We start from the raw sequence: 14,694 nt of genomic DNA on the forward strand, positions 1-14,694 counted from the left end.
CAATTTATGATTTTTCATTTTACATATTGTTATGGCTTAAGACTAATGTAAATATTTCTTTGGTATCAAAGCTTTTTAGTTTAAAACCATAGTGATATGACTGACAAGGGACACTTAGCAGGTCGAACCTAGGACACACCCCTTGTAGTGCGCTTGCGTGAATAGTGATGCGCAATAACTAGATATCGAGTCTGAGAAATCATTGAAGTTATTTTTTTGACATTCATCAAGTGTGTTATACTGACATCTAAGTTGAAATAAATGAAATAAATGATTTTAAAATTGAATTTTGACTTGACACTGGTAATCAGTTAGAGTAAACATGAAAGTTATTTTGTTTTTCACTTATTTTAAAATTAGGTAGCATTTAAAAAAATCGCATCTGATATGAGCCGTTCGAATCATCGGAATTCCGACTCTAAATGGTAGGCCGCAGCTGTATCCCCCGTATTGCCGCTGCCTAAGGGCAACGATAGCCATTTACTATCCGGTGGCTTCGATGCTCGTCTGCTTTTACACGTAAACTTACACAAACTAACAACACAAAAGGTTATTATCGTAACCTGCCCGCTTTTCAAAATTTCTAAAACCATTCTTACATGTTTAAAATCATATTTGTAATTTTTTTGTAAGATTGACACACTTTGTTTTTATCGATATTATCACATCACCAAGTCCCAGAACACCCCGTATCGATTTGCAAGCACGAAAGGCTAATTCTGTGTGTTTGCTGAAACAAACCCTGTCTAAACGTCACAACACACGTTTGAAATATTTCAGTAAAACAAACTCTATTGCATATAGTATTAAATCACAATATTAGATGCTTCAAAATGTATGCCCGGTTCGGAGTTTCACGAAAACGTCCACTGAAACTACACTTTTAATCATGTGGTTCGTTCTTTAGACGATAAAGACCATTTTTGAGTATTTACTTAATAAAAAGCGATATAATTTGAACATAAAATAAATGAAGAAAACATTTAAAATTGCGTGATATGTGTTTATCTTGAAATGTAGCTTCTCAAACAATTCAATGATCCGTCAGATCTGATTTTGTGATTTATTTTGTTTGTGCTAATGTGAGTTTGGCTGTTTAGAACTTAAAGGTACTCGATTTACATATTTTTAATAATTTATTAGTGTTTAGTATTATTTATATTAACTTATTAAATATTTAATAATTATAAAATAAAACGGATTCTTGCGATTTGACTGAAAGTATACCTACTATTTTAATAAGTGTAAAATTTTGTAGACCTTATCTACTTTTGTTTCTTTGATGTCAGTCAAGATTATCTATCACCTCTAGTGCGTTTCCAAGGAGCTTCCACGGACTATCAGGCTCTGGAATGAACTTGCCACCTCAATGTTTCATGGGCGCTACGACATGTCTTTCTTCAAACGAGGCTTGCAGGAAATACTGAGTGGTAGCGGTGAGGAAGTACTGAGTGGTAGGCAGCGACTCGGCTGCGCCCTTGTCGATGTCCATAAGCGACGCCAGCCACTAACCATCTGATGGGTCTAATGGGTAGACCGTATTCATCTACTTGCACGGGCAATCAAAAACAAAACAACGATTCGTAATCGCGTGAAACTAATAGCAGAAGTGTCGGAAGACGCGTTTAGATTCCGGGAACCTAAAAAACCCATCAAAAACATCAGTTTTCTGAATAACGTCATGATCACGGTGGAGTCTTTATTACCTGCCTGATGTTAGAGGACAATTTTAGTAATTAACTTCAAGTAGTATGAAGCAGATTACCATTGTCGAAATAACATCGTCTAGGCCACGTTCTAGAATAAATAAATATCTTCTTAATGGCTAGATAAATGAAATGTACATTTCTGTTAAGTCAGTAATAAGTTATATTGTTGAAAAGCACTTAAATTCACTTTTTATTATTAAAAAGTACTGTATTAAGCATATGTCCCATCACTATCTCATAATTTCGTGTTTTATTTTCAAAATATTTTTTTTGTTCACTAAACTAAATCGTTCTAGACAACATATTGTTAGGTTGAACTTGATTGCCTATGAGTAGCAGATTCGCGACTGGACATAGACAAATATATTTTTATTATTTCCACTTGAAAAAGAACGACATACAGACACGCCATCATGTGTTCCGGGTTAGAGGCTGGAGCCGTCATCAATTAGATAACGGCGTAATTAGAGATGCGAAAGTGACATAGAGAGTAGTACCTTCGAACTAAACGTACCATACCTCCCCTCGTACCATTGACACCCCACCCCCTTATACTATTCCCCTTACTAACTTTAAAGAAGCCGCGAGTAAGCGCTAGTCATACAATCAATTTGAGATATCGACCTCATGTCTCAAGGTTGAGGTTCCGTAACCGTATTTTGTCCTCGCTCGTTAACTATTTATGAATTGAAACACTTTTTCTACAGTGATTTACCTGAGATGAAGATGCTTCTCATATTGCTGGTTGTGGTGGCGGTCTGTCGAGGTGTACCTCAGAAGCCGAACCTGGACGCGATACTTAACCGAAGAACCGACGTATACATAGCTGGTTTCTTTCCATTCGGTAAAGGAGTAGAGAATTCCAATACTGGTAAGCGAAATGCTTGATTGAAAAATGATTTATGATGTTACCGATTTCAAGTCTGTACTGGTGGTAGGGCGTCTTGTGAGTCTGCACGGATAGGTGCCACCACCCTGCCAATTTCTGCCGTGAAACAGTAACGGGTTTGGTTTGAAGGGTGGGGCAGCCGTTGTAGCTATACCGAGACTTTAGAGCTCACATCTCAAGGTGGGTGGCAGCATTTACGTTGTAAATGCCTATGGGATCCGGTAACCACTTAATACCAGGTAAGGTCCAACCATCTAAGCAATAAACATAGAGCCGGTACGCACATATATTATTCTTCTTTTAATTAATAGACAGAGAGGTTATTTAATTTCGTGTATATTAACGTTAATGCCACACAGGGCGCGGTGTGATGCCGAGTGTGAAGCTAGCCCTGGATCACGTCAACGAACACGACTCGGTGCTGAGGAACTACCGGCTTCACATGTGGTGGAATGACACGGAGGTATGCACTTAATTCACAACGCAACCAGAGCGTCCAGAGCATTTAACTTGCGACAGATGTTTGATTATTAAACACTTGAAATGCCCGCGGCGATAAGAAGTAGATTTCTGAAATTAAGTCAATCAATTAACCAAGTATCCATGTCAGTAGAGATGCGTTTAATGGTGGTAGTCATTATAATATGTTACACGTCATTACGGATCCTTCTGATCCATTAACGGTGCTTTTAGGTACCACAAGCACCGGTCACCGTTCTCGTCGAACCCGCCGCTTGCGACGAAGGGCTTGACGAGCGAATTAACCCACAGACACAGCCCACTGAGTTTCTCGCCGGATTTTCTCAGTGGGTCGCGTTTCCGCGGCCATCCGGTGGTAGATTCAGCGAAGCACTGCTCTTGCTAGGGCCAGTGCTAGCAACACTTCGGTTTGAGCCCTGTGAGCTCACCTACACACGCTAGGGCGAAACTGAAATAGCCTCTCAAGACTATCAGCAAAGGTAGGAAAAAAAATTTTTTTTTCTCGTCAGTGTAACGCGGCAGTAGGTGTGAAGTCGTTTTTCGACATGATGCACAGCGGTCCTCACAAGCTGATGCTTTTTGGAGCCGCTTGCACGCACGTCACCGATCCCATAGCGAAGGCTTCTAAGCACTGGCATCTTACACAGGTAAGAATATCGACATCCGGTTTGCTTTAACTCTCTCTAGATTGGTAAGTCGCATCGAAATTGCCGCATAATGCAGACAAAATTTACATACACAGGAGCTTCATATCGGAACGCACACTTCCAATATCTATAGAAATAAACGAAATTTAAATGTCTCTTTGTAATGATAAAATAACAGCATTTTACGCTAACGTAGATGGAAGAATACACGTTACTTAAAACAAACAAAATGTTTTTGACGTGACAACGTCTTATCATTCGATGGAGCCGGCTGCACGCACGAAAAAACATGACTCATGCGGCGTTACCTCCCTCTGAGGCGTATTTTCTTATGACGTTGTCACGTTCAACTATCTTCAGTAAGCCGACTTAACAGACAACCGATTTTTTTGTCTGTCTGTGTGTTAAGACTAATATCCGAATCGACTGAACCAATTTTGACAGGATTTTTACTGCCCGTTATCTGATGTTATAAGGAGTAACTTATCATAGAAAAAGTAATAAGGTTATTCGCAAATAAATTGAAAAGCATGAAGCTATAAACAAAAACCGATTAAACTAGAAAAGTATTAGTATTACTGAATAACCAGCAATATGAAGTCGGGCTCGCCTAGTTGAAATTACAAAGAATATTATGGATCCTTCAAATTTAGTTTGGTGTAGTTGGCAAATGGCAAAAAACAATGCATGTATTGGATTATGATGTCATCCCTACTAAGATGCAATGAAGAACATTACTGTTTTTCTCTCATTTTATTTCTAAGCAATCCAAAAAATATCGAATCCATCCAGTAATACTCATTAATTCGCTTTATTGTCTAATTAAACATTAAAATGATTAAATTTTACCATGCTTTTAATTATCGCGACGCTACTGCCTTCAGATATATTTTCAAAGCTCTGTTTAAAAAGGAAATGTCATCTCGCTGAAAACGAAAGAGCTCACCTCGCGTAGATATGATGAGGAAAACATATCTTTCAGCTTTCTTACGCCGACACCCACCCGATGTTCACAAGAGAGGCTTTTCCAAATTTCTTCCGCATCGTGCCTTCAGAGAACGCATTCAATTTGCCCCGGATCAGACTACTGCAACACTTCAACTGGACCAGGGTTGGGACTATTTATCAGAACGAACCAAGATATGCTTTGGTGAGTACAAGAAAGGTACCAAAAAAAAACAGAATCTAAGTGATTCTGTTTTTTTTTAATTGCTTAGGTGGGTGCACGATCTCACAGCCCACCTGGTGATAAATGGTTACTGGAGCCCATATATATCTACAACGTAAATGCGCCACTCACTTTGAGATATAAGTTCTAAGGTCTCAGTATAGTTACAACGGCTGCCCCACCCTTTAAACCGAAACGCATTACTGCTTCACAGCAGAAATAGGCGGTGTGGTGGTACCTGCCCGTGGGGACTCACAAGAGGTCCTGTCGCCAGTAATAGTTTATCATGAGAGAGAGCATTCTTTTAAATGTCATGGAAGTCTATTTTTATTTTAATTAATCTTTATTTTTATCTATATGAACTACCAAGTGATGCTACGGGAGCAACGAACAAAATCTCTGCTCGCTGCAAAATGGCTGTTGGATGTGTCAAACATACCTGCGCCGATAAATTCAACTACCACTAAAGTATTATCACCACCAGGCTCACAATCGACTACTGGCTGATTTGGACACCCACGGATTCCTGATTGAAGAAACTCAGAGCTTCGCCACTGAAGTAAAAACCGCGTTGGCCAAGCTTAAAGAGAAAGACGTCAGAGTCATTCTTGGAAACTTCAATGAAACCTGGGCCCTGAAGATATTCTGTGAAGCCTACAAGTATGTACCTTAAAGCTTAAACAGTTAATTCTACTTCTAACCTTGCTACCTTGGCTTTGAAAAGCTTTGAGCCGTGAAGGAGTAATACTGGGAACATTACTATAATCGCGTCCGGTCAGTAAATTAACCCATAGACACAGCCCACTGAGCTTCTCGCCGGATCTTGTCAGTGGGTCCCGTTTCCGATCCGGTGGTAGATTCTGCGAAGCACTGCTCTTGCTAGGGTCAGTTTTAGCAACACTCCGGTTTGAGTCCCGTGAGCTCACCTACACACGTTAGGGCGAAGCTGAAATAGCCTCTCCAGGCTATCAGCATAGGTAGGAAAAAAAACAACTAAAATCGCAGTAAGATCCTGTTGTTCATACCCCAGACTTGAAATGTTTGGTCGAGCTTACTCCTGGCTCCTGCTGGGGACCTACAGTAACAGCTGGTGGACGCGACGGGCACCTTGTTCCCGCCGGAACTTGACTGCCGCCCTTGACACCGCCATTCTCACGGATCTGCTGCCACTGTCCACCACCCAGGAGACCACCGTTTCTGGCATTGTAAGTATTTTATTTTCTAATTTCTATAAGATGTTAATCTTTACTAATAATATTACAAAGCTGAAGAGTTTGTTTGTTTCAACGCGCTAATCTCAGAAACTATTGGTCCGATTTGAAAAATTATTTCAGTGTTAGATAGCTCATTTATTGAGGAAGGCTTTAGGCTATATAACATCACGGTAAGGCCAATACAAGTGGAGCACGAATAAATAATGTTTCAAAATAGGGGCTTAAATAGCTCCATAACATTCTATAATTCAAAAATATTTTAACTTTCTACCTAAATGAAGTGGGTGGTAAAATTTAGCGTTATGCCACGCGGACGGAGTCGCGGGCAAAAACTAGTAATAAATATATGGGAAAAATCACGCACGATCATCCGGCCCCAAATTAGGATTCCCTGTGCTATGTGTACCAGAAACTGACTGACCAATAAACACACAAACGAAAAGCTGTTTGCTCATCACACGAATGTTTGCCCAATGTGGGAATCGAACCGACGATCCTCGGTGCAAAAGTCAGGGGGCGCTAACTACTGCACCGTCGAGTCTGTCTGCTGACCGAGGCGCTATTAATTATCAGTGAATTTGATGATCGCATTTGTCCAATCTTTAGTGATCTAGAATACAATACGATGTGTGACACCAATTCTGTGGTGGTGTCAATTTCTTTATTATTATTTTATTGCCTAGGTGAGCGGACGAGCTCACTGCCCACCTGGTCTTAAGTGGTTACTGGAGCCCATAGACATCTACGACGTAAATGCACCACCCACCTTGAGATATAAGTTCTAAGGTCTCAAGTATAGTTACAACGGCTGCCCCACCCTGCAAACCGAAATACATTGCTGCTTCACGGCAGAAATAGGTAGGGTGGTACCTACCTGTGCGGACTCACAAGACGTCCAGTGATTACGCAAATTATAATTTTGCGTGTTTGATTTTTATTACACGATGTTATTCTATCAGTCGCATCGCTCGATACGAACGCACCGTCCGTCTAATCCTTCAAAAATGATAAGACGCAACGTAGCCTGGTCTCTTCCAATGATACTAAAGCTTTCGTTGTTTTGAATCAGACGGCGAAAGACTATCAAGTGGAGTATGACAGGAGACGAGGAATGGAATACTCGAGATTTCACGGCTACACCTACGATGGTTCGTGAATTATTATACTTTTAATCATTTCCTAAATATCTTGGTATATCTTCCCTGAATTGATGACGATGTAGGTAAAAACTCAATTCTTCAAACTTTGAGTATACTTTATGTCAGACCTAAAGCTCATATAAATTTCGCGAATATTTTGGTAGATAACTACCCTATAGACATTATTCTTGTTGGGTTCTACTGCTCACGAATTACTTGAGCTCTTTGTAATCTGATGTCTGTAGAAAGACTTAAAGTAAAGATGAACTGGAGAATACTGATACAACCTGATTGGAAGACACAGAGCATGGCAGACCAGAGCCTCGACTGGTAATTAAAGATACACGATTAATTGAAGTAATATCTTGTTAGGTATATGGGCGATGGCACTAGCGATACAGACGGTGGCACAACGAGTAAAGCTGAGGAATAAGGAGAAGACAGTGCAGGACTTCCGCTACAGAGACAAGGAGTGGGAGCAGTTGTTCCTGGATGCGCTTAGTAATGTGACATTCGAAGGAGTCACCGTAAGTGTCATAGTTTTAAATGAATTGTTTCAAATAATAATAATAATAAACATTTATCCATGTTTAGGGCAATCCTAGGCATGAAGTTTGTATGACTATTTTTTGAAATTTGAAACAATAATAATTGTGGCAACACAGTCAACGTAAGTCAATCAAAAATTATGATCTTACGTGCACGTGTTGTAACTACATTTAAAATGAAATAAAAATAACCTTCCCTCTGAATATATCTAATTATTGAAGCGACCAGTACAAATTACAGTCCACGCTCTAGACAATCCCAACCATAAAATACTAAAATGTAATGCCTTATAACAGTAGTTACTCAATTGGCAAGGCGACACCTGCGCAGCGACGTACCTACCCACAGCATGAGACCGATCAATCATTATTTGAGTTTAGCAAAGTTATTTTTAAAAAAAAAAACGACAATTCAGACAATTATACAGAAATCATAATAAAGGTTTTTGAAAGCTATGAAATATTTTGGACTGGTCTGATGATCATTCTGAGTATACCGCATTACAGTACACAGTTGAATTTTGAGCGTTCAAATGTAATTGTCTAACATTGGTTTGTCTATGGCTTCCTATAACTTGAATCAGTCGTGTTGTCGTCAGTCATCTATATTTAACTGTACTAGATGATGACCATCTCGTTGTGTCTTTAAAGCGGTTAATTGCCCTCAATTAAGAAAAATAGTATTATTATTCGCCAATGGATGTCGGGAAGAGTTGATTATTGAAAACACGAATAAAACAACATTTTCTGAAAATAAATCGTAGCTAGATCGATTTATCGCCCCCGAAATCCCTTGTATACTAAATTTTATGAAAATCGTTGGAACCGTTTCCGAGATTCAAATTATTTATATATTTATATACAAGAATTGCTTGTTTAAAGGTTTAAGATAATTGTATGCTACGGGAGAGCGAGTTCTACTGAGAAGAAGGTCTCAAAGACTAATATTCTCGAAGTACCATTTAAAATGCCAAATTAAAATACAGATTACTTACATATATCACTTACATATACAATAAAATACAGATTATAAAATTAGATTTGAAAGTGAGTTCTCTGTGGATTTGCATCCCAGTTGTAATTTATAACCGATGTACCAATTGAATTGAAACATCGATCTTATCTCACAAGGCAGGCCACTGCCTCATCAGTCTTGTAGTGTCTCAATTATTTAATTTAATTTAATTTATTTATTTATTAGGCTCACAATACACATTACAAGCTAAAAAGATACATAAAAAACACAAGTATAAGAAACAAAATCTGACTTGCAACATTATTTATGTGCGCAAGACAAAACAAGACATAGTGCTGAATTTGTACAACAACGTTCCTTAATAATCTAAACTAATCTAACTTATAATGTAAGGAAATAATTTTATTCACAATATAAAATTAAACAATTACACTACTAATCTGGAGGATGCCCTTGATCATTTTTAAAAACGTAATTAACCTACAAGTAAAAATATCCAACTCAGTGGACGACCTTATAACTATATATCAAATCTTTAATTTATGTATAAATAAATGAACTAGTACATTTGTATTCAATCTTACCCAACTTATCAAATATTTAAGAAAAGTTTATTGGTTGAGTATTTTCACTACAACCATCTCGACTTCGTTGGAAGCCGTCGGCTATAGTTACGATAAAATAACCTACTGATGGTCTAATAAGTTGCTCATTTCTATTCCAGGGTCCAGTCCGGTTCTATGACAACGAACGCAAAGCCTCTATTCTATTGAAGCAGTTCCAAGGTGATGAAGTAGGGGAAGTGAAGGTGGGGGAGTATTGTGCTGAGAGAGATCATCTGGACCTGACTAGTTGGGAGTCATTCAAATGGCTGGGCAAGTTAGTATTATTTTTCAGAAATCAATAGCAACTTAGTAAGTAAATAGGGTATAGGGGTCCTATGGTCGTTTATCGGATTTTCGTACTTTAAAGTAACGTGCTCACAGACGTTACCCTTCTGACGAATGTCATGAGCATAGCATGATTGATGAGCATGAAGTCTCATTAGTATTATATGAAAGCTATCTTACACTTAAAACTAGAACGTTTTTTTTATTGCTTAGATGAGTGAACGAACTCATAGCCCACCTGGTGTTAAGTGGTTACTGGAGCCCAAAGACATGTACAACGTAAATGCGCCACCCACCTTGAAATATAAGCTCTAAGGTCTCAGTATAGTTACAACGGCTGCCCCACTCTTCAAACCGAAACGCATTACTGCTTCACGGCAGAAATAGGCAGGGTGGTGGTACCTACCCGCGCGGACTCACAAGAGGCCTTACCACCAGTAATTATGTAAATTATAATTATTTTTGCGGGTTTTGACTTTTATTACACGATGTTAATTCTTCACCGTGAAAGTCAATCGTGAACATTTGTTGAGAACGTATTTCAAAATTTGTACCCGCCTGGGATTCGAACACCGGTGCATCTTCAACACGAATGCACCGGACGTCTTATCCTTTAGGCCACGACGACGTATAACTGCTACCCGGCCATAATGGCTAAAATAGTGGTACCTACTTGTGCGGGCTCACAATGAGCTCTATAACAAGTAAATATATTTATATTTCAGGAATCCTCCGAAAGACCGAACGCTGCGGCTCATAGAGCACACCCAAGTGAACATCACTATTTACTCTATCTTGGTCTCCTGCTCCGTGCTGGGTATACTCCTAGCCACCGGCTTCCTCGCTATGAACATACATTACAGGAATCAGAGGTAATTCTGTCTACGCGCATAATTCTGTTAAATTAGTCCACAGCAATTTTTAAAAGCATAGTGCGAATTTCGCTCTGACTACAATAGTTTGGCTCATGGGATTACGCACCCATACAAACTTTACTAAATAATAGTAATAGCCGGAGATAACTCACACATGGTTATCTTTTTTGTTTCGCGCTGGAGCCCGAATCTCATTCGAGATGTCCGCGCCTAGAGAGCACGAGCGATACGTGGGACATGACAGTTCGCAGATGTTGGGAGCAGACCGCAGACTAAGGATATTTTAGGACACTGTCCTCCAAACGACACCCTTGTACTCTTTCACCCAACCTTCGATCTCCACCCGGGGTAGAACCAGTGAATGGTAGGGGGTCCCGCGGTGAAGACTATAAACAGACTCGCAGCACCACCCCGAGGACGCCGGACCGACGAGTCGTCGAAGCGATCATTAACGACCAAAAATGACGATTTCCCCAGTACGGCGGCCCGACACTTGGCGTTGGCTTCCTTTGGGCGACGAGGTGTAAGCATCGACCCCTTGTACCATTGTATCTTGACCATAAGTACTATCCTTGATCACGTAGTCCGCTTTCAACATCTGCGAATCATCCATTCCCACATTCTATAGCGCGCCCATTAGGCGCGGGGCCTTCCTAGGAGATTCTGATCCCGGTCCAGAAAAAAACACATTGTCATTTTTATACGTCAGTTTTATACAACTGTTGGGTGTATAAAAACATACATTTTACATACATTTTTTTTATTTTATAATCATTTATGAAACAAACTCTAAATATTTTTTCCAGGTACATAAAGATGTCTTCACCGCATTTGAACAATCTCATCATCGTGGGCTGCATGCTCACCTACCTGAGCGTGATCTTCCTCGGCTTGGACTCCAGCCTCAGCAGCATCGGTAAGACCAAGACCAACCAAGCCCGAAATTACAATTCTTTAATAATATATTTTTGTATTTCCTCTACTTATTTCGATTTGAGGTAAACTTCATTTGAGTTTCATTGTTTTGATGAGTGATTTTGCTGTTTGTACTTTCTGCTGACGTAGATTTGATATGATTTAAGTATGATCATCACGTTCTTGTAATCTCTATTCATCGGACCAAGATTTTCCATTTAAATCAACACAATTTCATACATGGATTACTTCAAATCAACACTGTGTTGGTACATATTTCTTAGGTAATATTATATGTGGAACGTATCTGTTCACGAGTGCTCACGTTTGGAAGCCTGTAGGCAACGAATGGTCGTAAGAATCATTTTCATTTAAAATCACGAAAGTCTAAATTATAAACATTTAAATCTTCGTAACATAAAAGCTAATTGATGCTATCAACAATTTAAACAGTGGGACTGGATAAAAACAATACCTGATAAATAAACAAGTTATGACGTCAGCACATACATATATTACGCATGTTGCCAAAGCACAGTCATGCCGTTCGTCATTTGATCTCATCATTACCATTGATCCTTAGGTCTTTCTCAGGACACGCCGCGCGGAGGTAACGCTTGATCCATCCCCTAAGCTTGGCTTCCACCCTGGCCAATGTGGATCTTCTCAACCAAATTTGGGAACTTTTAAACAATCCATCCCCATTGCATCTTGCGTCGAGTAAACTGGCAATTAGATTAGTAATCCTTGAATGTTTCGTGATTAAGTCCCCGTTTTCTAAGCCTGTAGATTAACACGTTCACTGCGACCAAAATAATCTCCGAATTTCATCTAATGGTGTGGCATTATACATATTGCAACTTGGTTATCTGCGTTTGTTCTTAGACACAGCGATCTAGTCTTATAAGCTTTTAGAATTTTGTTCCATTTGGAACCGGACTTGGGTATACGTATGATTCGTATTCCTTGCTGCAATTCCATCATACCAAAGAATGAAATAGCGTTCGGCGGTGTCTTCTTGACCCAAAAGGACTATTCATTAGCAGATTAGGATTGGTCCGCAGTGGAAGTGTTCCCCTAGTTCTTGCGTTCGCAACGTTTTGCCAGTTTATTAGGCCGAAAATTTTATTCTGAGAAAGACCTAGGCAGTTTTCTAGGTCGGAGTCGTCGACAGCATGTTTCCAAGTTTTGGTTTGATTACTTCCATTACCATCATGTGCGAAGCTTTTTACCTAAGCGGTTTGGTACGTCTCCCACGTTATATCCTACAGCTTTCAAGTTTTGTTTTGTGTTCCGTTTTTTGATCAAGATCGGGTGTGTGCAAATGCTATTCAATTCACGCTATTGTGTTCCTACCGAACGGGAAATTTTGGAAAAATACTTCGGAATATATCTAATAATATAATCGATAAAGAAAATGTTGACACCTAAACTATTAAAATTATTTGTATTGACCAAGCTTTTAAGGTAAGCTTGGAGTATGTATAGAGGGTTTTTGTGACGTCAGTGGCAGTCCTATATTCAAGTCTACGGGCGTAATCAATTCTCGGACACAGATAGACCAACACCGGTCACAGAACCGATAAGGAATGTCTCCAAGTTTTGCTTTAAATGCTACTCTTATCATAAGTGCTCTGTTAACGATAGTGCCATGATCGTTTTCTGAATTCAACATTTATAATATCGTATCTAAGAAATCCCGTTTGATCTGAACACAATTCTTATCGATTAATTTTATGCTTCCCATTATTTTGCAATCTCGTATTTAAATTGTATAAAGGTCGATGTGCGCCCTAACAATTTCTAGTTTTAACAGTATTATAAATAAAGTTATTAATTTAAACTTTAAAAATTTCAATTGTATAATACACTATACATTCAAAATAGTTGTAATAAAAACTGCAGTGCATGTGCACGAACCTTTCATTAACAAGAGTAACTGTAATCCTAATAAGAAATGTTGAATTTCTGACATGACATAAAAAAAATTGCTGGTCGAGGGCATTCGTGAACACGCTTCTCGTTATGTATAAGAGGTTGTACTTCAGACAACTGAAGACGTCTTCTTTGATACCAAGGAAGACAGACCAGCCTGCCCCGTCTATTTCTGCCGTGAAGCAGTAATTCGTTTCGGTATGAAGGGTGGGGCAGCCGTTGTAACTATACTGAGACCTTAGAACTTATGTCTCAAGGTGTGTGGCGCATTTACGTTGTAGATGTCTATGGGCTCCAGTAACCACTTAACACCAGGTGGGCTGTGAGCTCGTTCACACATCTAAGCAATAAAAAAAAAATGTCGAAATATGCCTCGATCAAAAAACTATTACATACCCCAAAACTGTCAATGTATATTTATTCATACTAATATATTATGTATTATACACGTAATTAAATATTAATTGTAAAATTGTACGTAGATTTTTTGTTTTCCCTGTGTCTGCTAAAATAAATAAATACCAAAGTAATTAGATACCGTTATACAAGTAATGTTCGTTGTTTATATTCAATATAGTTAAAATAAGTATTTTGGATAGAAAGACGTTAGTTATGCACAAATAACAGAGTTGCATAATAATATGATTAATCTAAAAAGGAACTTCCACGTCGACCGAAATCAACCAGTGAAATGACTGCAGATTGTACACGCGGAAATGACGCTAGGAAGCTGTTTTCCTTTTCGTCTTCTGCCCTTTTTTCTCTTTGTCTATGTTCGGGGATTCCCCTCAAAAAATTTTTGACGCGTGTCGAGCCAGGGCACCACTATCTATCACTAGATAAAATCAGCGTGGACTATTAACAGGATCATATACTAATATATGATCCTGTTAATAGACACGTTCCGTACTATTCTTAATCAATCGTAGTATTTCTTAAAAGATATTTGGTACTCATGAACCCGTTACTGTCTGGTATGTACAGCACCAGTGCCCATAACACCGGGAAATTCCTAGCATGGAGTTGCTGAGGAATGCTATGTTTCTATCTGTGTCTCAGCGGACCCGGCAGACTTCGTAGTGCCTCAATCGATAAATAAAAGACCTAAACTTTTGTATAAAATAAACTTAAAACACACAAAAGGAATCCGTCCGACGGGGGACACGTCAAAGGAAAAACAAAATTGTTATTTTTATTTAATTCCGAGCATTTTCATATTTATCTTCCTTTTAAACCTTCTTTGGACTTCCACAAATAATTCAAGACAAAATTAGCCAAATCGGTTCAGCCGTTCTCGAGTTTTAGCGAG

At 39.0% G+C, this 14,694-nt stretch overlaps 1 protein-coding gene across 2 annotated transcripts in view; it reads left to right on the forward strand.

The window, feature by feature from the left end:
• The first annotated feature begins 845 nt into the window (after positions 1–845).
• Positions 846–14,694, forward strand: part of LOC101735874 (gamma-aminobutyric acid type B receptor subunit 2) — a 39,473-nt gene continuing 25,624 nt past the window's right edge. The window contains exons 1-13 of one of the 2 annotated variants that reach the window (XM_021348308.3): positions 846–1,109; positions 2,417–2,580; positions 2,958–3,061; positions 3,588–3,725; positions 4,708–4,875; positions 5,378–5,553; positions 5,924–6,098; positions 7,177–7,255; positions 7,619–7,773; positions 9,495–9,649; positions 10,386–10,532; positions 11,342–11,451; positions 12,034–12,060. In XM_021348308.3, coding sequence (XP_021203983.1) covers positions 2,430–2,580; positions 2,958–3,061; positions 3,588–3,725; positions 4,708–4,875; positions 5,378–5,553; positions 5,924–6,098; positions 7,177–7,255; positions 7,619–7,773; positions 9,495–9,649; positions 10,386–10,532; positions 11,342–11,451; positions 12,034–12,060 — 1,585 coding nt within the window. In that variant the 5' untranslated portion in view covers positions 846–1,109; positions 2,417–2,429. The remainder of the gene's footprint in view (positions 1,110–2,416; positions 2,581–2,957; positions 3,062–3,587; positions 3,726–4,707; positions 4,876–5,377; positions 5,554–5,923; positions 6,099–7,176; positions 7,256–7,618; positions 7,774–9,494; positions 9,650–10,385; positions 10,533–11,341; positions 11,452–12,033; positions 12,061–14,694) is intronic. The other variant, XM_012690749.4, reaches the window with a different exon arrangement.

Source organism: Bombyx mori, chromosome 27 (genome assembly GCF_030269925.1).
Source record: "Bombyx mori chromosome 27, ASM3026992v2".
NCBI classification, from domain to species: domain Eukaryota; kingdom Metazoa; phylum Arthropoda; class Insecta; order Lepidoptera; family Bombycidae; genus Bombyx; species Bombyx mori.